At 52.6% G+C, this 24,522-nt stretch overlaps 1 protein-coding gene across 1 annotated transcript; it reads right to left on the reverse strand.

The window, feature by feature from the left end:
• Positions 1-1,904: 1,904 nt before the first annotated feature.
• Positions 1,905-11,635, reverse strand: APLN (apelin). The gene is made up of 3 exons (XM_003360446.5): positions 11,336-11,635; positions 5,169-5,340; positions 1,905-4,530 (listed from the first exon to the last, which is right to left on the reverse strand). Exons 1-2 carry the CDS (start codon positions 11,400-11,402, stop codon positions 5,174-5,176), a joined length of 234 nt encoding a protein of 77 aa, XP_003360494.1. The 5' UTR covers positions 11,403-11,635; the 3' UTR covers positions 1,905-4,530; positions 5,169-5,173.
• Positions 11,636-24,522: the final 12,887 nt, after the last annotated feature.

The following is a 24,522-nucleotide window of genomic DNA, read 5'->3' on the forward strand; positions in this document are numbered from 1 at the left end:
AAAGGTGTTGATGGACCCCAGCCACTCTGATTCATTTACATTTTGTCCGAGGCCACTCTGGGGCGGCGATGGCTAACTTGAGTAGTTGGGACGGAGACATCACAGTCTACGAGGTTCATTTACAGAAAGTTTCTTGACCCCTAATTTGAAACATTCCAAGAAATGTGCTGGCCTGTGACTGAAGTGCAAGGCAGCAGCCAGGGGCTCCTCTCTGGTTTTTAGCTGAGCCCTGGAGAGACCTTCCATTTGAGGGTTCCAGAGAAATGCTGGCTGAGTCAGCAGCCCCTCATAGGACCAGAACAGAAGCGACTAAGGGGTTGAGAAATTTCCATTGAATAACCTTCAGGCCTGAAAGACAGAATTCCAGAAGCACCTCAAAATGACCACTTGGGCCAGGGGTCAAAGGACCCCAGCCCCAACTGGGGGTACCGCGTCAGGCTTGTGGGAGAATCCGAAATCTTAGGCTTCTAAGTGGCTGTGGCTCATTTTAAACCGCATTTGGGGTCCTGAAAAGCCTTGTGTGGCCTGAGGCTGTTTATTCCCTAATCTCTGTCATTTCAGGGGCTGCCTAATTTCTGGGTGGATTTGAAGCACTGTTGTTTTTTGGGTTCTCTGCTCACACCCCTGCCACCCTTCAACCTCTTGGTCCAGAAGCATTCAGTGAACAAAAGGCGAACTCCTTTTTCTTTTTTCTTCTGCATCTTCAAAAACATCCCTTGCTCTGATTCTGTTGTATTTCTTTGGTTAAGTCAAGATCTCTCTAAAGGATGGTAACCCATATGCCCCACCTTCTTTTGGTTTGATGTCTAATTATCTTCGCAGAAAGTCACCAGCTTTCCTTTCCCTGGTCCTTTGCCCCACCTCCCGCTGTCAATCATCCTCCCGCTGTCAATCATCCTCCCGCCTACTTAACCAAATGCAACTGGGTCTTCTGGGGCCAGTGCTACTTGGTCAGCCTCCACTGGCCTTCCTCTGATCTCACAAGTCCACACCGCGTCATCTCTTTCCATTGCACTTACTGAGATTTAAGCACATTTTGAACTTGAGTCTTTTCTCTCTAATCAAGGGACCTCCCATAGTACCATAGAAAGAGTTTACATTCTAGAATTCAAAGTGCAAATTCTAGAGTCACTTACTGGCTGTGAGCCTTTGGACGAGTTGCTTCTCCTCTCTGAGCCTGTTTTCTCATTTGTAAAACGGGGGTGGTGGTCTGTGTCACCCAGCTGTTAGGATAATAAAATGAGTCGCTATTTTTTAAAAGAGTTCTGCACACTCTTAAAGGGCTACACACTTATGGGTCAGTATTAAGTTGTCCCGCCCTGCCACCGCCCCCTGTCTCCTTGGTTTCATGCGAAATTAGAGCTTTGGGGGTGATTAGGGTGGTAACAGACCAATGAGCATAAAGCCAGCCCATCCCAAGCCTCCTTGCCTAAAACCAAGTTCGTCTGACGACCAGTTTGCCTAAAAGTCAAAGCAGTAATTTTGCAAGAAGGCATTTTGTACCAATTTTCCCAAGAGGCACTTCCAACATTTTTAAATCTCTCTGTCACAATCTGCAACATTTTGTCAATGATGAGATTCTTTTGTACACTTGCAGGTGGTGTTTTTTATCTTTCATTGAGCAGGTTTATGACTTTTTAGCAAGTGTCGGAAAACCCTTTCTTCAAATTGTATATTTAGAGAACTAAATACGTGTCAAATCTGTAGATTTCCCGAGAGATCTATCGAATGCACCTTTTGAATCACTCCTGTCTCCTCCCTGGGTTTTACTCTGTATCACGTAAGCCTGGGTGCACCTAATGAGTTGATTAACCAAATTAGCATGTACCCAGTATTCCTTTCTGTTCTCCAAGATATTGGCATTTTGACAACAAGCGTGAAGAAGTAAGACAGATAGGGCAGAATTGCATCGAACTCCATTTTATTTCTCAGGCTATCTCGTGCATCAAGCAACTCGACTTTGTGAAACATAAAATGATACATACAAAGTCATTACCAAATATATTCATTGCAAGAAACAGAACATTTCTCAAGAAAGGCAAACTGGCTAAAAAGTCCCGAGAGTGTTCAAAAGTAGATAAAAATGGAAGACACGCACCAAGGATACCAAACAGTTTTTAGTAAAAAATCCCACCTTTAATCAGAATGTTCTTAAATAAACTGCTTTTCAAAAGTAGATAAAAATGGAAGACAGGCACCAAGGATACCAAACAGTTTTTAGTAAAAAAAAAAAAAAGCCCACCTTTAATCAGAATGGTCTCAAATAAACTGCTTTTTAAAAATCCTTTAAATGACACTGCCAAAAAAAAAAAATTAGGACACTCAGATGCCCACTCAAAAGTGGACTGCATTTTATGTGGACTGGTCATTAAACATAAGATTCCTTTTGCGAGTGTGTGGCAAATTAGTTTGAAGCCATTTGACCTGGTGCCAATGTGGGATGCAAGCGCTTCCCTCCCTCCATGTGAAGTTGAAGTTCGTGGGCGTCGTCGGGGCCAACCATGGATCCCAGGAGAGAGGAGTGCCCGTCCTGAACATGACCTCCAAGACTGAGGGTGAAGCGTCAGGTTTAACTCTTTATTATAAAGACATATTTACACTGAACAATCTTTACAAACACAGTGAACACAAGGATGGGAGGGGGGGTGATTTCTTAATGAAGAGAGCCTTAATATCTTTGTATAAATTAGTATAAGAATCATACACAACCACTTTAAATAAGACAGCGCCTCAGAGCCTCCGCTGCCCTCCTCCGCCTCTGCCTCCACATCCTCTTGGCCCTCCCTCCCCCCCCTCCCCCGTGGGGCTGGGCAGCTGAGGCGGCAGGAGATGCAGGAGGAGAAGGGGGAAGAAGGCCCAAGCCCTTCCGGGGGCATCTGTGGCAGAAGAGGCTTTCTGGACACGGGCCGGCCCCCACTCTGGGCTGAGGGGTGCTGGGGGGCGACGGGGTGCCTGGTCTGGCTCCCCAGAGTGGGCCCGAAGCAGCAGCAGCAGCAGCAGCAGCAGAGGGAAAGGGGAGGGGCAGGTGGTCAGAGTTGCTGTGGGACTGGGGGCGGGCCCTGACTCCCCCTGTCCCCCTGCTACACACATAGGTGGCCCTCAGGCTCCTGCTTTCCCTTGACTCCCTCCCACGAGGCCTCCGAGCAAAAGCCTGCTCGGACCTCCCCCACGTCGTCCCATGCTTCTCCCCCATCCTCCCCAAGAAAAGGCCACTGGGTGAGAAGGTCCAGTCCATGCGAAGGGAAGGCCATGGAATCCAACGGGTTAAGGCCACTTCCTGATCCCTGAAAACCAGTGTCAGGTAGCAAAGGTAGTCTCGGGGCCTGAGCTGCCCCTACAAAAATACCCGGGGGTCTTCGAGTGCTGCAGCCCCTTTCAGGCCAGGTTGGGGAATGCGGGGGGGGGGGGGTGTGCAGCTAGGGAGGAGGGGCCGGCTCCATCCCCACAACACCGTGGGGCAGTTCACCGCCGTCCCCTGTCCCTTCCCAGCCACCCCCAGCCCCAGCCCCCGGGGGAAAGGCACTTAATGGGATTGGAAGACATTGTCAGGAAGGAAGAGGACCTCCTCCGGTGGGCGTCGGGAGACCTGGGCCCTCATTCGGGCTCCGGCTCAGTGGGGACACTGAGCAGGTAGGTTACCATCCCCGTCCAGGCTCTGGGTTTTCAGGGCTTCGAATAAGGAGGTGGAGCTAAGTGATGGCCCAGCTTCCTTTTGGCTCCGATGGTCTGTGATTCTTGGCAAAACCAGTCCTGCTTGGCTTTTGCTCCCCTGGGAGGGTCTAGAGCCACCTCAGGTCCAGCACCCTCCCCTCCTGAGCGGAAGCTTGAACTAGCTGGGGGTCGGGGTGGGGGAGTGCATGGGAGTGTCAGGCGGCACAGCAGGTGAGAGAAGTGACAAAAAAAGTACGTCGTGGCCCCTCTCCTTCGCCTCTTCCTCAACCGGGGCCAAACACGGGGATGAGCAAGAGGCCACAGTCAGCTAGTCCTCCTCTGCTCAGTGCTTTACCCCCTGGGCCAGCGCGCCCACTCCCCATTCCCACCCCCAAGGCACCCCGCCTGCATCCCAACACCCCATCCCTCTCATTAGAGTCGCATTGCTTGGTCCTCTAGTCCCTTCTGGAGGCCGGGGGAAGGGCTGACCGAAAGCAGGGGATCTGCTGGAGCCCCTGCGATAAGGGCGGTGCCCCCTGGCCCCCCAGGGCATACCTGAGGAAGGAAGGGCCCAGAGAAGGTGAGGTGTTAGGGTATGAGACCGAAGAGGGGGAGCAGAGCAAGGGGCGCCTTCCAGTGCAGGGTCTCCCAAGTCAGGGGGAGGGGCTGAATGGATCCTTGAGCCCAGGAATCTCTAGGGAACTAGGGGCAGGAGCGTGCCATTCACGGAGGCTGGCAGGGGAGGAGAGCCGGGACCATCAGCAGCCAGGACAGGTGCCAGACGAGCAGCGAACGGATATGAGGGCTCCAGAGAAGCAGGCTGATCTGCCGAGGAGGAGAGAGAACCGCAGGGGTGGGCATCTGGGGGCCCCTTCCGTCCTAAAGAGACAAAAAGGACCAGAGCAGTCACTGATGGGTCCTAGGTCCAAGGAACCTCGTGGGACAGACGAGGAGACCCCTCCCCCCCCACAAGTCTGACCCTAAAGCCCGAGGCCGCTGAGTTAGTGCCACCCTATCCTGGCCACAGGGGAAGGACTGCTTGCCAGGCTTCATCTCTCCCTCCCTCGGCTCTGGGCAACTTTCTTCCTGTTTTCTGCCTCCCTCCCCGTCTCTGGGAGGATCCACACTGCACACCTGCACACACAGTTTAGGGCACCCCTCCCCAGCTCATCAAGGACCCCCCAGGACTTTCAGAACTTTCCAACTGGGCTAACCAGCCCAACCCCAGGCAGCAGGGTGGAGGAGAGCCAACACCTAACTCCTGGGCATCAGGAGATTGGCCTCCAGGGTCAAGCCCGGCCGGCCGGGGCCTCAGTCTCCCTGTCTGTGAAATGAGGGGGCTGGGCGGGTGCTCTGCCTGCCGGCCCCTGTGCCATGTGCGTGGGTGGGGCTGGGACTGCTTGGTCCAGGGGTCTGGCCGATGATAAGCAGCAGGGTCACCCAGATTCCAGGCTGTCCGCCCCTCCCCCGCCCTTCCACCCACCCCCACCCCCGCCCCCGACCAGAGGCTCAAGTACCTGCTTCAGAAAGGCATGGGGCCCTTGTGGGAGAGGCGTGGCCGCTGGCGCCGGAACTTCCTCCGACCTCCCTGCCAGGGTCCTGGGCCGCTCCTCGGCCCTCTGGGCTGCACCAAATAGCGGACGTTGCCTTCCTCCATCCCCTTCCCGCCAGAGGTCTGCAGCAGGGGCCCTGGGGAAACGAGAAAGCCTGTCAGCCCGAAAGGCTGATGCAGATGGGCCCGGGGAGAGGCAATCTCTCCAGGAGGGGGCGCTCTCATGGCTTTGTTCTCTTCCAACCAGCGGTCCATTGGCAATGTTTACACTGTGCTGGACCCCAGTACCCACATCTTGCAAATTATGCAGCTGACTTTCTGTCCTTTTGACAGTTCTATCATGTCGCCAACGGGCACAGACACGTTCTGTGTTTAGAACATCGCCGAGGGGTGCAGCTATGCCTGTACTCGGGCTGGGGCACAGCACAAAACACCCTCCCACGGCGCCCTTGCCACGGATACACTTCAAACATACAATATGTCAATGAAATGGACTCCCCCGCCACGTGCCCATCGCCCAGATTCAACCATTACCCATTGCAACAGTTATAGGGAGGGACCTATGCTTTAGTTCTCCAGCTTCTTTTTTTTTTGCGGGGGTGGGGGGGTGTGTTTTAAAGCAAATCTGGAGCATCGTGTCATTGTGCTTCTACATCCTTTGATACGCAGGCGATCCACTTTTGAGCACCAGAGCTCTCAGACCTTACCCCTGGGCATCGCATCAGTGTTCAGTGTTCAGTGTTCAGGGCTCACTTGGCTCCTGTGGCCTCCCTGTGGGTGTGACTGCGGGATGGCTGGTGTTGGGGGAGGAGGGGGGGTGACTCTGACTCTGTGGGCCTTATGCTGTGCTCTGTTCAGCCCGTGAGCAGATTCAGAGGCCAATAAATACTGCACAAATGAATGCGCAAACAAATGAGTGAATGCCACCCGAGGCAGCAAGCGCATCAGAAGGGGGGTGGGGGGCTACAGTTGGCAGCCCCCCTTGCCCTAACTCCTTTCCTCCCTATGTCATAGCCCCCTCCTGTGTCTGATGCCAATTCCTTCGTTCCAATCCCCGATGGCTTCTTTTCTGCTCTAGGCGGGCTCCTCTCTACATCTGTCCACAGCTGGCTTACAGAAGACGCCTCCTGATGCCAGACCAAGCCCTGACAATAGACTCCAAGTGGTGCTGGGTATTGCTGGGGGCCGAGAGGGACAAGACACACTGGCCACATCTCATGGAGGCTGCAGTCGGGCCAGGGCAGGTGAGTTGGCACCCCGCAGACAAGCCAGCGGCTGGAGGCAAGCAGCGAGGGGAGATGCGCTGGCGCTGGGGAGAGGCAGACAGACAGAAGGCTTGTGCAAAGCCCAGGACGGGGCTGGTCTACAGAAACAGAGCTTCTGAGGCCAGTGACGGTGAAACCCCGTCTCCCTTGCCCCACACCATCAGATTCGCCTCCAACTCTATCCCTGTCTCTGGAGACCTGTTTCCCTCCATCCAGGAATCCCCACCACTAGCTCACAGTTTCCATATAATCACCCACTGGCTGCTAGCTCCGCCCCCCAATCATACCCCTGGCAGCTCTTCCTTCCCTTCCTCCCTGCCTCCAGCATCCCCATGTCCTGGTTCCCTCCTCGGCTACTTGGCTCTTTGATTTCCACTTGCACACAATTTCCAGGCATTTATCCTCCTCTTGGGCCAAAAGCGGGCGAGGTCTGCCCTGAGGGCCCTCCCTGCCCAGGCTCCCGAGGCCTGCTCCTCTCCACGCTCTTGTTTAGACACGCGCACAGGCACACACGCTCTCTAGCCCGCCACCCTCCCTCCCGGAGAAAAGTCACCAGCCCTTTAGGATCTCTCTGTTTACCGGCCACCCTCCAAGCTTCCAGTTGGGGGTAGGTTAATATGTCAGCCCCTCCCCTAAAAGCCCATCACTAATGAGAATTAAAACATACATTGTATTCATACTTTGGGACAGTAGGTATGGGGGGGGGCGCCCCACAGGGCTGCTTCCTTCTGTCCCAGGGTGCCTCTGGGGGCCATCTGCAGAGGGGCTGCGCCAGGGACCCACCCCAGCTGCTTCGGCTTCTGCCCAGCATTTTGGAGTCCCTTCGGGCTGCCCTGCCCTCTGAGAGAGGACAGGAATGATGCTGACAAGGAGTTAGGACCAGAGGAATTCTCAGGGCAAAAAGGCCTGTGCTGAGAGTCTGGCCGGGTACAAGGAAGGACCCTATGGGCCTGAAGGTGTCAGCGAGGTTGTGGTCCTCGCGTCCATGCCCTCAACTACTGGTGGTGGGAGGGTGGCCAGTGGCACAGGCCACAGCCCCAGGGATACTGCAGGCATCGAGGAGAGAGGTTCAGGGCCCAGGTGGGGAGTGTATCCTCTCCAGATGCTCAGAACCAGGGCTGAGAGTGGTGATGGTAGTCGGGGAGGGAGGGCTGGGGGTGAAGGGCTTTAAGAAGAGGGGGTGGGGCAGAGCCAGGAAGAGGAACGTGGCTGGTGGGTTCAGACTCCAGCCAGGGAGATGTTGAGACTCCAGGCCCGCAGAGAAGAACTACCTAAGCTAACCGAGCACTCGCCCAGGCCCTGGAGCGCAGTCACCCAGAAGCCCCTGGCATCTTGCACCCCATTGGATGGCGCGGGGCGTGCGGGGCGGGGGGTGGGGGTGGGTGCTCACTGTAGCCGGAAGTCTGCAGTTCCTCCACCACCCTGATCCCATCACCCACCTGTTTCCTACTTTTGATTCTGAGTGGTTCACCCTAAGATAAGCTGACACCTGAAACTCTGGCTTTGTCTCGTGCAAAGGGACAAATCGGAGGCTGGAGATTCTCATCACTGCAGAAGTCCTGGCTAGGCTATACAAAAGGATCCCCCTGTAGAACCGGGCCCATCCCCAGTGCACTTAAATATTTTCCTCTACCTCATCTGCTCTTTAAAGGAAGCCTGAGGCCATCCTGCCCAGAGCCTCCAGCCCGGAGGGACGGAAGCGCCATTAGCAATGAAGCTACAGCATCTCCGCTGTGAGCCAGGGCTAAACAGACTCCGTTCCCTGAATTCCAGCCCTGCCAGCGCACGAAGAGGTGTGTGCTACTTTTCAGGAACAGGTCATCCTCGCTTGGAATGAAACATCTTTTTTCTTCTCTCGCTGTCCAGCCTATCTTGTGATTGCCTTAAAAGTCCATGCGAGTGCCCTGGTGCACTGGCTAGGTCCCCTCCCTCCACTAGCTTGGGGTCCCACATGCGTCTCCAGACTGAGGCGCCCCTCCTTTGTCTGCCCAGCCTCCAGCCCAGTGCCCTGAGCTGTCTTCCCACGCCAGCCGTGCCACCTCGGACACATCATGCTCTGGGCTGCCTGGTCCTTGGCTTCAGCGGCATCAGCCCTCTGCCGCTGAGAGGCCTGACTCAGGTTGCCTGGGTGCTTGGCGCTGAGGGATTGGGGATGGAGTGGAGCTGCCCCCTCCCTGAGAGGGAGGGATACACAACGCTGCCCTCATGCTGTCACTGTGACTGCCAGCCTCGGCCAGGGCTGGGGACGGCGAGGAGGAGGACCAGAAGAGAAAGAGGTGCTCAGACAAAGAGCAAGGTCTCCTCAGCAAGGTCAGCAGCTCTCAGACTCAGAAGAGCAAAGTGCATCCCAGGTCAGGAGGCAGCAGAGGAGTTGGTGTGTGTTGGTGCAGGTGCCTATTCCAAGTCAGGACAGAGCATGTTGCAGAGGAAGCACAGTTTTCAAGCCTGGAACTTTGACAGGGGACTGTGGCTGAGGACGGCATGCAAGCCTGCGCCAAGGGCAAGGTGGCACAGAAATGGCCCCTTTTTCTGGCCCAGGACAGGGGGCAGGAGGAGCAGGACATGTGTCCCCAGACCCTGGGCTGGTGGCTACCTGCATGGAGGTGTCCCTCCTCCTCGGCTCCAAGAGAGAGCAGGGGGTGGGGTGGGGAGGCAGGGGGAACTTTGGACATTTCCAGTGCCAGGGCTTGAGCAAAATGTGAGGGCAACAGATTTACCCAAAGCAGGCTGTGGGGACAGGTGACCTTACAAAAACTCCCGTCATGGCGCAGTGGTTAATGAATCCAACTAGGAACCTTGAGGTTGTGGGTTCGATCCCTGGCCCCGCCCAGTGGGTTAAGGATCCGGCGTTGCCGTGAGCTGTGGTGTAGGTCGAAGTCTCAGCTCGGTTCTGGCATGGCTGTGGCTGTGGCGTAGGCCGGGGGCTACAGCTCCGATTAGACCCCTAACCCGGGAACCTCCATGTGCTGCGGGTGTGGCCCTAGAAAAGACAAACAAACAAAAAAAACCCCAAAAAACCAAAAACAAAAAACTGGTGAAGTGAGGCAGGAAAACGCAGGGCCTGGGCCAGACACAACGTTCCCTACCCTGGAAACCAGCTATCCCTTGACCAGGACCACCCCAACAGCTGGACCCTGGAAGGCTCCGAGTGGCGGTCAAGGGGAGCCAAGGTTCTCCCCGTAGGCTCTGGGGGAGCCCCAAGGGTGCAGATCAGGAAGGGCCATCTTCCTCTGGGACGCCCTCTCTGCACCCACTCTCTCTTCCCTGAAGGCACCACCTTGGACTATTTGCCAGCGGTGGTGTCACGTGGTGCCTGGTCTCGCCAACTGCACGGGATGGCATGCTCCCAGAGGGCAGACCCGTGCCGTGTCCTGCCTTCGGACCTTTCGTTCTCTTTCCACCATTGCCGGCCCGATGGGAGTTTGTGAGGAAAAGGCCTGCTCCCTTCTTACCAAGGACGTGGCTGCCCCAGGGCTTGGGCCCTGCGGAGAGAGACCACTGGACAGCTAGCTGAAGGCAGGTGGTGCCAGATCCAACCAATTCACCTTTCTGAGAAGCCAGGCAGAGCTCCCAGGGCCAGGGCAGTGCCAAAAGGCAAGAGCAGAGAGAGGAGGTGACCTACAAAGAGAGAAGTGGCGCCCCGCCAGGTCCCTCACAGGCTCCAGGGCTGTAGGACATCCTTCTGTTCTGAAGAATCTGGAACCAAGTAGCGCCCTGGGCCCTTCCTCTAAGAAACTTACTGTCCTGCTCTCTCCTTCCCCCTGCACCCCTCTTCCTGCGACTCCAGCCCTGGCACTGGCATTAGTCCCCCTGGTCCCCGCCTGCCTATTCTGCAGTGACAGCCAGATCACAGGACTGTGGCAGCTGGAGGTAAGAGCTGGCAGCCCCAGGAGACACTGACGCACGGAGGACAGGCAGCCCTGTCTGGGGCTGCTGGGGTGTGGGTGGGGACCAGGCCTGGAGAGGGTGAGGGAGCACGGGTGCCAAGTATGCCAGGTGGGGGTGTGGTGCAGGTGGGGGCGAGTTGCATGGAGGTGTCAGGTCGGGCGCTGCTTCCTGGTTTGGTGCCTGGAGACAGAGACTGAGGTCAAGCATGCCCATGCCTGGGGCAGAGAGGAGGCCGGGGCCAGGATATCGAAGAACCGAATCCCTGGTGGGGAACAGAGACTGCGAGGAGGGCCTTCTGCGTGGGAGCAGGAGAGCAGACCAGACAGGACTTGGGGGTAAGGGAGGAGACCAGCCTGGCCCGGCCCTGCCTGGCCCAGCCCAGGGGAGGCTGCCTCTGCTCACATGCAGGCTGAAAGGAGCAACAGCTGGGCTCCACGCCGCCGCCCTCGCCGCGCGCTCCTGCCTATGCAACAAGTGTCACGTCTGCATCTTGGCACATCATCCCCAGTGGCCCGCGCCCCCAGACCGGCCGGCGGCCCCTAACCGCTGGGAACCAGAAAACCTTCCACGCAGGAACCCAGCCCACCGGACTCAGGTCAGTTCCCTCCAATGATCCACCAGGGCAGCGGGACGTGCCCCCCCCCTCCCCGCACATGCTCTCCACCACGTGGGGTGCGGGGCGCCGGACACCGAGAACACGCCCGCGGCCCTGAGCTCCTCAGGATGCAAGGGGGAGCCAGGAGGGGTCGGGCGCCGCGGGGGTGATGCCCCAGGCCGAGCCGAGCACCCCGGAAGGAGCGGTGCCCGCGGCCGGCCGGCCCCTGGCCCCGGGCGCCTTGTCAGTCGGCCGCCCGGCGCGTGGCGGCTGCTGCACGGCTCGCGCCCGGCCCCCCGGGAGGCGGAGAGAGCGCGATCGTCGGGGCGGAGGGCAGGGAGCGCGCGGGCTGCCGCCCAGGCGAGCGGGAGGGCGCGCACTCACCTCCACACACCGCGCTCAGGGAGAGCCAGAGCAGCAGGAGCGCCTGCACGCAGAGCCGAAGATTCATGCTGCTCCTCCGGCCGCCGCCGCGCAGCCCTGGCCAGGGGGCGGGGGCGGAGAGGCCGGGAGCCCCGAGGCCGAGCGAGGCGCGAGCCGCGGCTTGTGCGTGCGGGCGCGGAACTCGCGTGGCTCCCGGGCCGCGAGACCGTGCGCCCCGAGCCGCGCCGCGGGCCGCTGGCCGGCCGCCTCCTCCTCTCTCCCGCAGCCTCCCTCTGCGCCGCGGGGCAGCGCCGCCCAGCTGGCCGCGGCGGCTCCGGGGGCGGCAGCGAGCTCTTTCCAAGTGGCTGACTGCTCGGCCGCGACTCCAACGGCCCGTGGCTCAGGCTGCCAGCGAGAATGCGCCCCGCTCACTCCAGGGGCTGCATTTTGTAGCCTGTGGCTTGGCCGCGAGCCCACTTGGTCATGTGGTCATCGGGAGGGCTGGAGGGGGGCCAGGAAGAGGGAGAGGGAGCGAGCCTCCCGCACCGCCCCCCTCCCGGCGGCACGCACTAGGCAGCCCCAGCCAGGGCGCGAGAGGGAACCTCGAGGTGGCCCCACAACAAAGGCTGCGAGGCCGCTCCGACAGCCCACAACCGCTCCCCGGGACAATGCCCGCCTGGCCAGGGGCCAGAGGGTTTGGAGACCTGAGGGATTTCAAACACAGGAAGCATTTGGGGCAGTGGAGGGGCACATTTAACCCTTTGTCACCAGGCTTCCTTAACAGTTGTCAAGAAACCCAGGGTGCTGCCCCCACTCACCCGCCCTCCCTCTGATCTGGTCCTTTCCCACTGCCGCTCAGTAGCTGTAAGGACTTGGCCAAGACCCTCACTCATGGGCCCTCTTCTCTCCTCTGCATCTGGGTTTCAGTCCTGCCCAAGCCTGCCTAACTGCCCAGCGTCCCCATTTCTCCTTTCGCCGGCCCCCCCAGGAGACACCCTCTACCTGGAGTGCCCCCACCCCACGCCATCCCATTCTTCCGCTGAGTTCTTCAAGACTTAGAGCTGCGCCTCCAATCTCATCTCATCTCATTCAGAAGACTTGCCAGGATAACAGTAATCCAGGAGAGGCCGCCCCTGGGCTCCTCTTCACCATTGGGACATGCAACAGCTTCTATGGCATCCCCTCTCTTGCTCCCCATCATCATCAGAGGCCTTTTACCCAACTCCAAACAGTCTGGGCTGGATTCATTGTGCATGTACCCTTTGTAAGTGGGTCCTGAAGTTGCCTCCCTTCCCAGACCAGATTGTCAGCTCCTACAGCCTGGGGGCCCCCGACAAAAGAGACTCCGTCTTTCACGACGCTGGGAATCCCCTCAGATAGGACCTTGTCTCTTTATGCTTCTGCATCTCTCCAAAGTCCCCAGTATCGGGCTCTGCACATAGGTGGCACTCAACACATGTTAAAAGCCTAAATCAAAGGTGTTTCCACATTTCAGCCAGCCAGGCGGTTTGCTCAATATGCAAGCCCAGATTTCCACAAAAAAAAAAAACACAGCCATGTGTATGGTGCCACCAAAGATAGGAGGGACCACAGTAGAGGTAGCGTATTTTTGAAATGTTAAAACAATCCAGTATAAGCACAATTTTTAAAATCAGTCTCCCTCCACGGTAATTGTCAGCTCCATAGCAGGGATCTCTGCTTTGTTCACAGCTGAATCCCCAGACCTAGGCAATGCCTGGGACATGGTTGGTGGTCCCTACATAATTTTGAAGATACACACGAACTTTTCGAAACCATTCCTATTGTGTATGTCAAGGTAGTGGGAAGGGAATAAATAGGGTTCTAGTTCATGGCCTATGGCCCCATTACCCCAGTCCAGTAGCGAAAAGGCGGAGAGGTGGGAGGGAGAGCACCTCGCTTCATTTGTGAGGCCCAGGCAGGGAACAGGGGGCATTAGCAGCCCTCCCTCCGTGCTGCCCCTGGAAAGAGCCTTCAACCCAGGAGGAGAAACACCGGATCTCTCATCTCCACCCTTATCTGCTGTAGGGCCTTGCTGCTGTCACTTAAATGTACCAGACCTCTTGGGGATGGTGATCTCCATGCTTCCCGATGCAGTGCTGGCATGGGGTCGAATGAGATAATAAAGACACCATGCAAATTGGGAATCAACTCTTTGCAAGATGGTTTTTAGGGACCATGATCCTCCAACACCTGATTGAACAAGTCCATACATTTGCAGAGGAGTGTCTCCATAACTAGGTTCATAGAAGCATTCAGATTAAAAAAAAACAAATGAAAGAAAGAAAGCAAGCATTCCCGCTATGGCACAGTGAGTCAAGAATCTGACTGCAGTGGTGGAAGCGCAGGTTTGATCCCCTGCCTAGAGCAGCAGGTTAAGGATCAGGCATTGCCATAGGTCGCAGCTTTGGCTCAGTGGCTCATATTCAGTCCCTGGCCAGGGAACTTCCATATGCCAAGGGTGCAGCCATTTTTTTAAAAAAAAGAAGAAAAAGGAGTCCCTGCTGTAGCACAACAGAATCTGTGGCCTCTTGGGAGTGCTGGGATGCAGGTTCCATCCTCGGCCCGGCACAGTGGGTTAAGGATCCAGCATTGCTGTGGCTTAGGTAGCAACTGCGGCTCAGATCTGATCCCTGGCCTGGGAACTCCATACTCCATGGGGCAGGCTAAAAAGGAAAAAAAAAAAAAAAAGAAGAAAAAGCATTCAGATTTATTTAATTGCTCCTTTGCTAGGGTGTGTATGGGCTATTTGCTAAATGACTAAGGCTTTCCAATATAATATGATAGATACTAACAACATATTTATTTATTTATTTATTTGTCTTTTTGCCATTTCTAGGGCTGCTCCCGTGGCATATGGAGGTTCCCAAGCTAGGGGTCGAATCGGAGCTGTAGCTGCCAGCCTACACCAGAGCCACAGCAATGCTGGATCCCAGCCGCATCTGCAACCTACACCACAGCTCGCAGCAACGCCAGATCCTTAACCCACTGAGCAAGGCCAGGAATCGATCCTGCAACCTCATGGTTCCTAGTCGGATTCGTTAACCACCGAGCTACGACGGGAACTCCAACAACATTTTAAATAAAATGAAAAATTAATTTCCTGGGTGGCACTGGCCACATTTCAATTGCACAATAGCCACCTGCAGCTAGGGGCCACTGTATTAGACAGCACAGAATAGAACTTTTCAATTTCTACAGGAGGTTCTACGGGACAGTGCTGGATCAGAGCACCCCAATCATTCTTTTTCCTATAATTCTTTTTTTTTTTTTTTTTTTGGTCTTTTTAGGGCTGCATCTGCGGCATATGGAGCTTCACAGGCTTGGGGTAGAATAGAAGCTGTAGCCGCTGGCCTATGCCACAGCCACAGCAACACCAGATCTGATCTGCAACCTACACCACAGGTCATGGCAATGCCAGATCCTTAACCCGCTGAGCGAGGCCAGGGATCGAACCTGCGTCCTCATGGATGCTAGTCAGATTTGTTTCTACTGAGCCACGACGAGAACCCCCTTTTTTCTATAATTCTTTCTCCCACCTTAGGTAGTCTTCAAAATGCACATGGGAACAACATAGAAAGGAAAACCCAATACAAATTCGCGGAAGGCAATGCTCAGGAAGTAGAAGGCATGCATTTAATAAGCAAGATTTAAAGAGCCCATCATGTGAGAGAATTATGTTTTCATCTAATCCTTCTCTCCATTTACCGAAATTGCATCCATTTTTCCAGTCCTAGATCCAAGCTCTCTCTCCTTTCCCAGGCCACTCTTGCCCCCTGTGACTTTGTCTTCTTTGTAACAGCTATGGCTATAACTTTCATTGGCAGTTATTCTGGCATGCACTTTTGTATCTGCAGGCCGTGTTCTGCGGGCCTGTGGAAAGGATCCACCACCAGCGTACTCATTCCGTAACCAAGGCTGGTGAGGCAAGGGATGCTACTCGGATTGGTCACTCTGAAACCCCCATGGGCTCCTGAATATCTCAACACAGCTTTTTTTTTTTTTTTTTTTTTTTTTCCTTTTTAGGGCCGCACCCGCAGCCTATGGAGGTTCCCAGGCTAGAGGTCAGGTCAGAGCTGCAGCTGCTGGCCTACACCACAGCCACAGCAACTCGGGATCCGAGCCGCATCTGTGACCTACACCACAGCTCATGGCAATGCCAGATCTTTAACCCACTGAGTGAGGCCAGGGATCAAACCTGCAACCTCATGGTTCCTAGTCGGATTCATTCTGCTGAGCCACGATGGGAACGCCATCAACAGCATCTTCAAATGACCAGTTTTCACACCTGTCTCTGCCCACCAGACTTGAAGGTCTTGGAAATGATAGCAACTAGCACCGTGCCTGGTGCAAAGTTGGCACTTGTTGAAGAAATAAACAACTTAGTAGAACTGTGTGCTGTCTTTCGTTCAGGAAGGTGACACTGTTGAGTTAATACCAGCAGAATAAATGTTTAAAGGTGTTTCTCCAGGGATGGGGAGGAGGTACAGAAAGCCACCCCCCCCCATCCTGCCCTGAGGCAGCAGCCACTGTGAGGTACATTGTTGCACTTGGGGCTCCCCGCTGTGGTCAGGGGCAAGACTCAGTTTCCCATCAAGTTCAAGGGCAATTCTGGGGTCAAGGGTAGGATTCAGTATACTGTTGGGGACAGAGATGAGAGAGCCTGTGATTTGTTGCCTTCATTGGTGCTGCACACAACCTATTCAGTTCTGCTTAGTGTCCTATGTCATCACTGCCAGCCAATGATGCTCAGTTGACTTGTCTGGCTCCCTGTCCTCTGGGTTTGAGTAAGGCAGTGTGATGTATTAGTAAGAACTCAACTTTAGGAATTTCGAATAACTGAACTTAAATCCTTCCCCTCAATCTCATTCATTAGCTGTGCAACTTTGGACAAGTTATTTAAACTCTCTGAACCTAAGTTTCTTCAGTTATGAAATGAGGATAGTAATAGTATCTGCCTTATTATATTGGGAGATTAAACAAAATAATGCATGTAAGGATTCTTAGCGCAGGCCCCAGCCCACAGTAGTTGCTCATTCAATGTTGGTTTTCTCCCCTTCCTGATATGTTTCCTACCCACCCACCTGTAGGCCCTGGCCTCTGACCTCTTAGAGCCGATCAGGAAGGAAACAGCTCTGTCTTTGCCCTGTTTCATCCATGCCTGTCTCTCTTTTTTTTTTTTTTTTTTTTCTTTTTATGGCCACACCCACGGCATATGGAAGCTCCCCAGGCTAGGGGTTGAATCAGAGCTGCAGCCGCAGGCCTATATCACAGCTACAGCAATGCCAGATCCAAGCAGCATCTGTTACCTGTGCTGGAACTTGTGGCAATGCCAGATCCTTAACCCACTGAGTGAGGCCAGGGATCGAACCCGCATCATCACAGAGGCTACATTGGGTTCTTAATCCACTGAGCCACAATGGGTACTCTGACACTTGTCTCTTAGTAGCCATCAAAAGTGCTCACTGTCATAGTCCCCCAGAGCACCAATCTCTGCTGGGGCTAATCTGATGAATGAACTTGATCCAGGGAGTTAATGCATGCCAGTAGTTTGAGCTTTTGGCTCCCCCGTGTCGTCTTGTGACAGTAGTCCTATGAAGTATGTCCTATCCCCCAAAGTAATATAAATCTCCACCTTTTCAAGCAAGGAGACATTTTTGTGACTTTTATTTAGCTGCTCTACATAGAGCTCACCTTGCTTCAAAGTCAACTCAAAAAAGAATCCCCTCTGGCAGCTTAAAACCCAACTTTCTTTTTTAACTTTTTTGTTGTTGAGCTATAGTTAATTTACAATATTATATTCGTTTCAGGGGTACAACATAACGATTCAACATGTTTATAGCTTATACTCCATGTATTTTATTTTATTTTATTTTGTTTTTTAGGGCTGCCCCACGGCATATGGAGGTTCCCAGGCTAGGGGTCTAATCGGAGCTGTAGCCGCCAGCCTGCACCACAGCCATAGCAACGTGGGATCTGAGCTGCATCTGCGAGTGACACCACAGCTCACAGCAATGCCGGATCCTTAACCCACTGGAGCAAGGCCAGGGATCAAACCCGCGTCCTCATGGATGCTAGTCAGATTCGTTTCCGCTGAGCCACGACAGGAACTCCTTCATTTAAAGTTATTGTAGGAGTTCCCGTCGTGGCTCGGTGGTTAACGAATCCGACTAGGAACCATGAGGTTGCAGGTTCGATCCCTGGCCTTGCCCAATGGGTTAAGGATCTTGCATTGCCGTGAGCTGTGGTGTAGGTCACAGACACGGCTCGGATCCTGCGTTGCTGTGGCTCTGGCGTAAGCCAGTGGCTACGGCTCCGATTAGACCCCTAGCCTGGGGACCTCCATATGCCGCGGGAGCAGCCCAAGAAATGGCAAAAAGACAAATAATAATAATAATATAAATAAATAAAGTTATTGTAAAATTTGGCTATATTCCCTGTGCTGTACAATATAACCTTGTAGCTTATTTATTTTATACATGGTAGTTGGTGCCTTCTAGTCCTCCACCCCTATCTTGCACTTCCCCACCCCATTCCTCTCCCCACTGGTTACCACTAGTTTGTTCTCTATATCTTTGAGTCTGTTTCTATTTTGTTATATTCCATAGTTTGGTTTCTATTTGAGATTCCACCTATAAGTGGTATCACACGGTATTTGTCTTTCTCTGTCTGACTTATTTCACTAGGGGTCATGTCCTCCAGGTCTATCCAGGTAGTTGCAAATGGCAAGATTTTGATCCTTTTTATGGCTGAGTAATATTCCATTGAATATATACCACAGCTTCTTCATTCATTCATCTATTGGTATACACTTAGGTTGCTTCCATATCTTGACATTCGTAACTATAAACAGTGGGATAAACCTTCAAATAAGTGTTTTCATTACAACCCAGCTTTCAACCCACAGGTTCAACAAGTGAAGCCTCAGAGTGAAATCCTGTTGCAACCCATTCCTCTCTGCCTGTCCCTACAGAGGAGGAGGAGGAGGATGTAGATATAGTAAAATTTATTGAGCATGTGCTGCGTATCAAGTACTGCTCTGAATGCTTTACATACATTAACTCATTTAATCCTCAGACGAGGCAACTGAGGCTAATGGGAGTTATTTTCCCAGGTCTACCTCACCTGAAAGCCCACATACTTCCCTCTCTGGGCTTTGAGAAGCAAATTCTCACTTCTCTGGGCCCACATATCACTTTATTTGCACTTCTAACACCAATCTCACGCTGTCTTGAATCAAATTAGGAAACAGTGGAACATAGTGTTTAAGCACATTGATTCTGGAATAAGGCCGCTCTGTCACTTACTAAATAGGTAATTGGGGGCAAATTACTTATGTTTTCTGACCCTTAGTTTCCTCATCTGAAAAAAGGAGGGGGGCTTAGTGTCCTGGGTTATTGCAAAGATTAAATTAATCAATACCTAAATACAGCAGAAATTGACAGAACATTATAAATCAACTATACTTTTTTTTATTTTTTTATTTTTAGGATCAAACCCGAGGTATATGGAGGTTTCCAGGCTAGGGGTCCAATGGAAGCTACAGCCACAGCAATATCAGATCTGAGCTGCACCTGTGACCTACACCATAGCCACAGCAACCCAGGATCCCTGACCCCCTGAGCGAAGCCAGAGATCGAACCCATGTCCTCATGGATGCTAATCAGATTTGTTTCTGCTCAGAGGCGATGGGATCCCTGCACTATACTTTAATTTAAAAATTTTTTAAATGACCTAGGAATTACTTGATACAGTGCTTGGCCTTCCCAGTAAGGTAAGCATGGTATAAATGTTATATATTCTTAGAAGTATTTGTGTATGGCTTATCAATACTATGAGATAGTAAGACTATGCCTTACTTATCTTTGTATTCTTGCTAGCAGTACTAATGTCCAAAGCAAATAATCAATCAATATTTATTGAATGTGGGAAGAAATTATATAGTCATATTAACAATCACTCTGGGTTTATTAATACAGATCAAGTATCCTTATGTGGGCGAAATCATCAAAGCTTGTCCAGCAGGTTTTGAGACTGGTCAACACCAGCCATTAGCAGAAATAACACAAGATGTGAACTTCCCCCACCCTCAATTGGTAGTGGCTATTTTTTTCTTTTGTTTTGGCCACACCCATGGCACATGGGAGTTCCCAGGCCAGGGATCGAATCCGTGCCGCAGCTGCAACCTATGCCACAGCTGTGGCAACGCATGGATCCTTAACCCACTTCACCGAGCCAGGGATCGAATCCTTGCCACTAAAGAGACAACGCAGGATCCTTAAACCACTGTGCCATGGCAGGAACTCCAGTAGTGGCTGTTTTGAGTAATCTAAAAAATACAGTGAGGACAGGACAGCTGGAGAATGGGAGAAACTGAAACCCAGAAAAGAATAGTGACTTGCCCAAGGTTACACACAAAACTGGTGGCAAAGTCAAGACAGAGATCTAGATCTAATCCACTCCTGTCTCCTGTTTTCTCCCCTGTGCCCTGGGGCTGAGCAGTGCCGCAGCCGACCATGAAGGCACTCAGAACGGCTGTGGTTAGGCCTGGGACTCTCAGTCCATGATCAGCCCTTCTGGAGCAGCTCATGATAATGAACCTTCCCCAAATCACTCATCCAATTTGTTCCCTAAGACATAAGCTATATTAATTATCAAAGAAATTCAGTAGCAGCAACCTTGGTGAAAAGTATGTAAGAAGAGCCTCAAAGCTTCCCCTGTCTCTGGAGCTGCTTAATAGGAACTTGAAAAACAGCAGAAGAGGCCAGCTGCTGGTTGATGCCTCACTAACTAGCTCCTTGATAAATGATCTTTGCTTGGCTAAGCACCAGCAAAGAACATGAATTTTCACTGTCTCATTACTAAGTATTTGTCTTTTTCATTCCATTGGCTGGAATTGAGCTTTCTAACTCATATATATCCTCCAGAGCAGCCAGTGCAATGTCTTGCCACAGAGGAGATGCTTAGGACATTTTGGAGGATTAACTTTCCTCCTTTGAGCGTGAGACCATGATGTTAATTACATGGAAACTAGCCTGAAACTTACTCTATAAATCAAAAGACCCTAATGGCCATCTAGAGGAAAAAACTCAGTTGTCAGGATCTGGGGACCTTGCGAGGGTTTCTTCTTCAGCTAGCCATGTGGTTCTCCCCTCCTCTTGGTGTCCAATGCCTGTCAATCCTTACCACCAACTGGATCCTAACCCTGGCCATAGACTAAGATTTTGCCTCTCACACTTGCCCTTTCCCCAAACATGCAATCAAATACTATCCATTATAAAGCATCACTTTTGCAAAAATTAGAGAGGAAGCCACTTTGCTGCGTAACCACACTACCTCTATTCACATCCCTGGCGTTTAATGCCATATCTCAGTCCTTCTACGTGCTAAATCCTTCCACAGGGCATATTTCAGTCCCTCCCAGATGGGCTCCAAATGTCCCGGAAATGTTTCTTCCAACTTCTCGGCTAACCGCATCCCTTCTCAGCTTCTCTTATATATTTAAGAGATCAGGGGTTCACTCACAGATACACCTCACTTGACACGTAACTATGTTCCTGCAAAGCATTATGGCGGTGGAATTCAGATAACGGGATATATTTCAAGTGTTTTCCATTGGTTCACTTGTCACTAGTGGGATCGGTCTTAAGAGGGATCCTCCTAGAGGGTGAAGAACTGCCCTTCTGCCCCCGCCACCACCCCAGCCCCACAGAGTTGCCCCCTTTTCCCTGCATCCTGCCTGATTCCTTCTGATCTTTTGGCCTCACCCAGAGCCACGCAGGTCCCTGTTCCTCCTGTTGGTCTTTCAGAGCCATTTCATTTCCTCTGCACATCCTCTATGACGTCTCCCAGGAGCCTCCATCCTTCCTCTCCTCTAGGGTCTATAAATACACCGGCCCCCCAGGGGACGCCTGTGAATTCCTTCCTCAGGCAGCAAAGCTCTGTGAACTTGGACGGCCACTCCCCAATGAGCAGGTTTATCTCACTTCCACTGGGGCCCTTGAACCTTTCTTCCTCTTGCTTTTCTGGCCAGTCTCATCTGGGTTTACATCAGGTGGGATATTGTATGATCTCAAATCTGGTACCTTTCTGTGCTGGTACCATAGCAAAGATGGTTGGGGGCTAGGAGTGGAGTCTGTGACCAGTTTGGCTCAGAGCACTGAGATAATGGGATGAAATCAGAGATCTCAGCACGGTCTGCTGTGCTCCGTCCCCAAATCCGAGTCTGTACCCCCAGGGCAATCAGAGATTGTCACCATCACCACATGGGACCTGACTCCCTCCGCTTCTCCCTTCTTCATCTTTCCTACATTTCCCGAACACATCAAGAGAGAGCCCCATATAGTAACACTGAAAAAGGTAACACTTTTGAAAAAAAAAAGAAGAAGAAAAAGAAACATAGCCATTTTACAACAAAATCCCACATATTAGTTTCCCCAGGCTGCTGGAACAAATTACCACAAACTTTATGGCTTAAAACCTCAGAAATTAATTCTCTTGCAGCTCTGGAGGCTAGAAGTCCGAAATCAAGCAGGCCCTAGGGGAGAACCCCTCCTTGCCTCTCTGGGCTTCCGATGGCTCCAGGCAGCCCTTGACTTGGAGCCTCAACATCTCCACATGGCCTTCTCTTCTGCCTAAGTGACCTCCTTCTGCCTCTCTAAGGACACTTGTCATTGGATTCCCCCCCCACCCCCCATAATCCAGGATAATCTCATCTTGGGATCCTTAATTTAGTGACATCCTACCAGGACCTTTTTCCAGATAAGCTTACACTCACAGGTTCCAGGGCTTAAGACATGGACACGGCTTCTCCCCTTCAACCTGCTACACCCCGCTACCTCCATTCATATCCCTAGCAGGCTGGGAAACCATAAGAGCATGAACTTTCTGTCCATTTTGCCTCCAAATACCTCTCAAATCTCCACGCTTCTCTCTGTTTCTGCTGCCCCATCTCCATTTGAGCCCCATCATGCCTCACACATCATTCTCCAAAGCAACCCGAAGAGTCAGGCTGGTCCCGCTCTGCTGGAAAGACTTCTGTGGCTCCCCATGGCTCTGAGGATCAAGACCCTACCCTTCGCCTTGGCCTGCAAGGTCCCACCCACCTCAACAGCCTCCTCCCTTGCCTCTCTCCCTCTTTCTATCTGCAACGCCATGTCCCATCCGGCCACAATGCCTTCCCTACACTCTTCCTTTCTCTTGGACAACTCTCTACCCCACCCCATCTTCTCCTGGCTAAGACCCATCCTGCATTGGCTCAGCTCTAAGGTCAAATCACACTTCCTCAAGAGATGCTTTCCTTGGCCCTCAGACCGGCTGAGATTCCCCTGTAATAATGTCTCTCATAGTTTGTGATTAGATTTGCTTTGTATTGATGTCTCTCCCCACCTCCCTTCCCCCGCAGCTCCACTAGACTGAGCTCCAAGAGGGTAAGAGCTGTGGCTGTCAGTTTCATCAGTATGTCTTCGGCACCTAACCAGTGTCCAACACATAATAGATGTTCAATCATTATTTGAATGAATATGTGAATGAATGAATGAATGAATCCAAACATCTGCGTTCTGATGGCTCACGTGCCTCTCCTAAAAATGAGAGAAACAGGAGGAGTTCCCGTCGTGGCGCAGTGGTTAACGAATCCGACTAGGAACCATGAGGTTGCGGGTTCCGTCCCTGCCCTTGCTCAGTGGGTTAACGATCCGGTGTTGCCGTGAGCTGTGGTGTAGGTTGCAGACGCGGCTCGGATCCTGCGTTGCTGTGGCTCTGGCATAGGCCAGTGGCTACAGCTCCGATTGGACCCCTAGCCTGGGAACCTCCATATGCCGCGGGAGCGGCCCAAAGAAATAGCAAAAAGACAAAAAAAAAAAAAATGAGAGAAACAATGCCTAGCTCATAGGGCTGAATAATAAGCAAAATGAGATCATGGCGGGGAAGGGGCTTTATAAACCATGAGATGTTTTTAATAACTTAAGGAATCATGATGCTATTGACCAATGTCATCAGCCTTTAGGGAGCCCCCAGGATGCTTGAGGTTGACATTCCTCTGGGTCAGAAGAGCTTCTGTAGGAGCGCTGCTATGTAGGATACAATTACAAGAACACTCAATTCCCTTGCCTCGCCCTCGAAGCTCCTAACTTATCATCCTCTGGGATCGAAAGAAAACAGCACTCTCCTCAGGGGTAAATATTGCCCCGAGTCACCCTGGGCATTTAGGGGTTTGCTTGTCTTCCTCCAAAGCATCGGCTCCAGGTGCAGGCTCAGGGAGGTGACGCTTTCCACGAGATGATCCATCAGCCATGGCACTGGCTTAAGGCGCTGCCCAGCTGACAAATGACTCTGAAGCGTGCCTCTTGGCTTTTCATTCTTTCCCTTCCTCGCCTTCTTGGCTTTCACTGCCAACAGGCGGGGAGGGGATCACCTCCTTCCTCCTGCTCCTCAAGCAGCACGTCCATCTAGGCACCCCTGGAGGCCTGACATTCCAGGTCTTCAGAGTCTTGCATTTGATTTCCCCAGACCCCATCAAGTCATAATCTCCTTTCCTGCAGGGAAGGGACACTTCCACCTCTTCCTCCATATCCTCTCAGCTCCTTGCATTTGGGTCAAGAGACCTAAAAAGGCCATTTCTCATTTCCATCTTGTCTTCCATTGTTTTTTCCCCTGGGATGTCTATGCATTCATGGCCCTCAGATGCCTCACTGGTCTGGAATGTCCATGGCGAGCCGATCCTCTGAATCATAGACTTCAAGAAATTGGAAAGAGCCGAGCTCATCAGGCTGCCGTTTCCCCAGCTTCCTCCTCTGACCTGGACGCCTTCCCACCGGTGGCAGTGCGCTTCCCTGCTCTGTGGTCCCCCTGGCTTTTGCAGCTCTGTCTACATAGTCCTAGAAGGTAAAGAACAAGGCATGTCTCTGAATAATTCAAGCAAAATCCCCAGTTTTGTCTCAATGATTTGGGCATCCTATTGCAAAGCACTATTTCCATACAAGGCTTTGGGATAATTCCCTCTAATGGGTGTCCCAGAACCAGAGCTGGAAAGGACCTTGCAGTTCATCTGTTCAAAAACTTGCTCCTGGAGTTCCCTGGTCACTCAGCAGGTTAAGGATCTAGCATTGTCACTGCTGTGGCTCTCATCACTGCTATGACACAGGTTCCATCCCTGGCCTGGGAACCTCTGCATCCTGTAAGTGAAGCAA

The sequence above is a fragment of the Sus scrofa genome, chromosome X (genome assembly GCF_054392235.1).
Source record: "Sus scrofa isolate SSC_HxYL_T2T_F1_AM1 chromosome X, Sscrofa_HxYL_maternal_Yorkshire_Landrace_v2.0, whole genome shotgun sequence".
Classification (NCBI taxonomy): Eukaryota; Metazoa; Chordata; class Mammalia; order Artiodactyla; family Suidae; genus Sus; species Sus scrofa.

What these genes read in the sequence shown, in the direction of transcription:
- APLN (XM_003360446.5), bottom strand. Translation starts at nt 11,402, where the DNA reads ATGAATCTTCGGCTCTGCGTGCAGGCGCTCCTGCTGCTCTGGCTCTCC. An exon ending in CCTGAGCGCGGTGTGTGGAG is followed by an intron (nt 5,341 to 11,335) that starts GTGAGTGCGCGC and finishes TCGTTTCCCCAG; the next exon opens with GGCCCCTGCTGCAGACCTCT.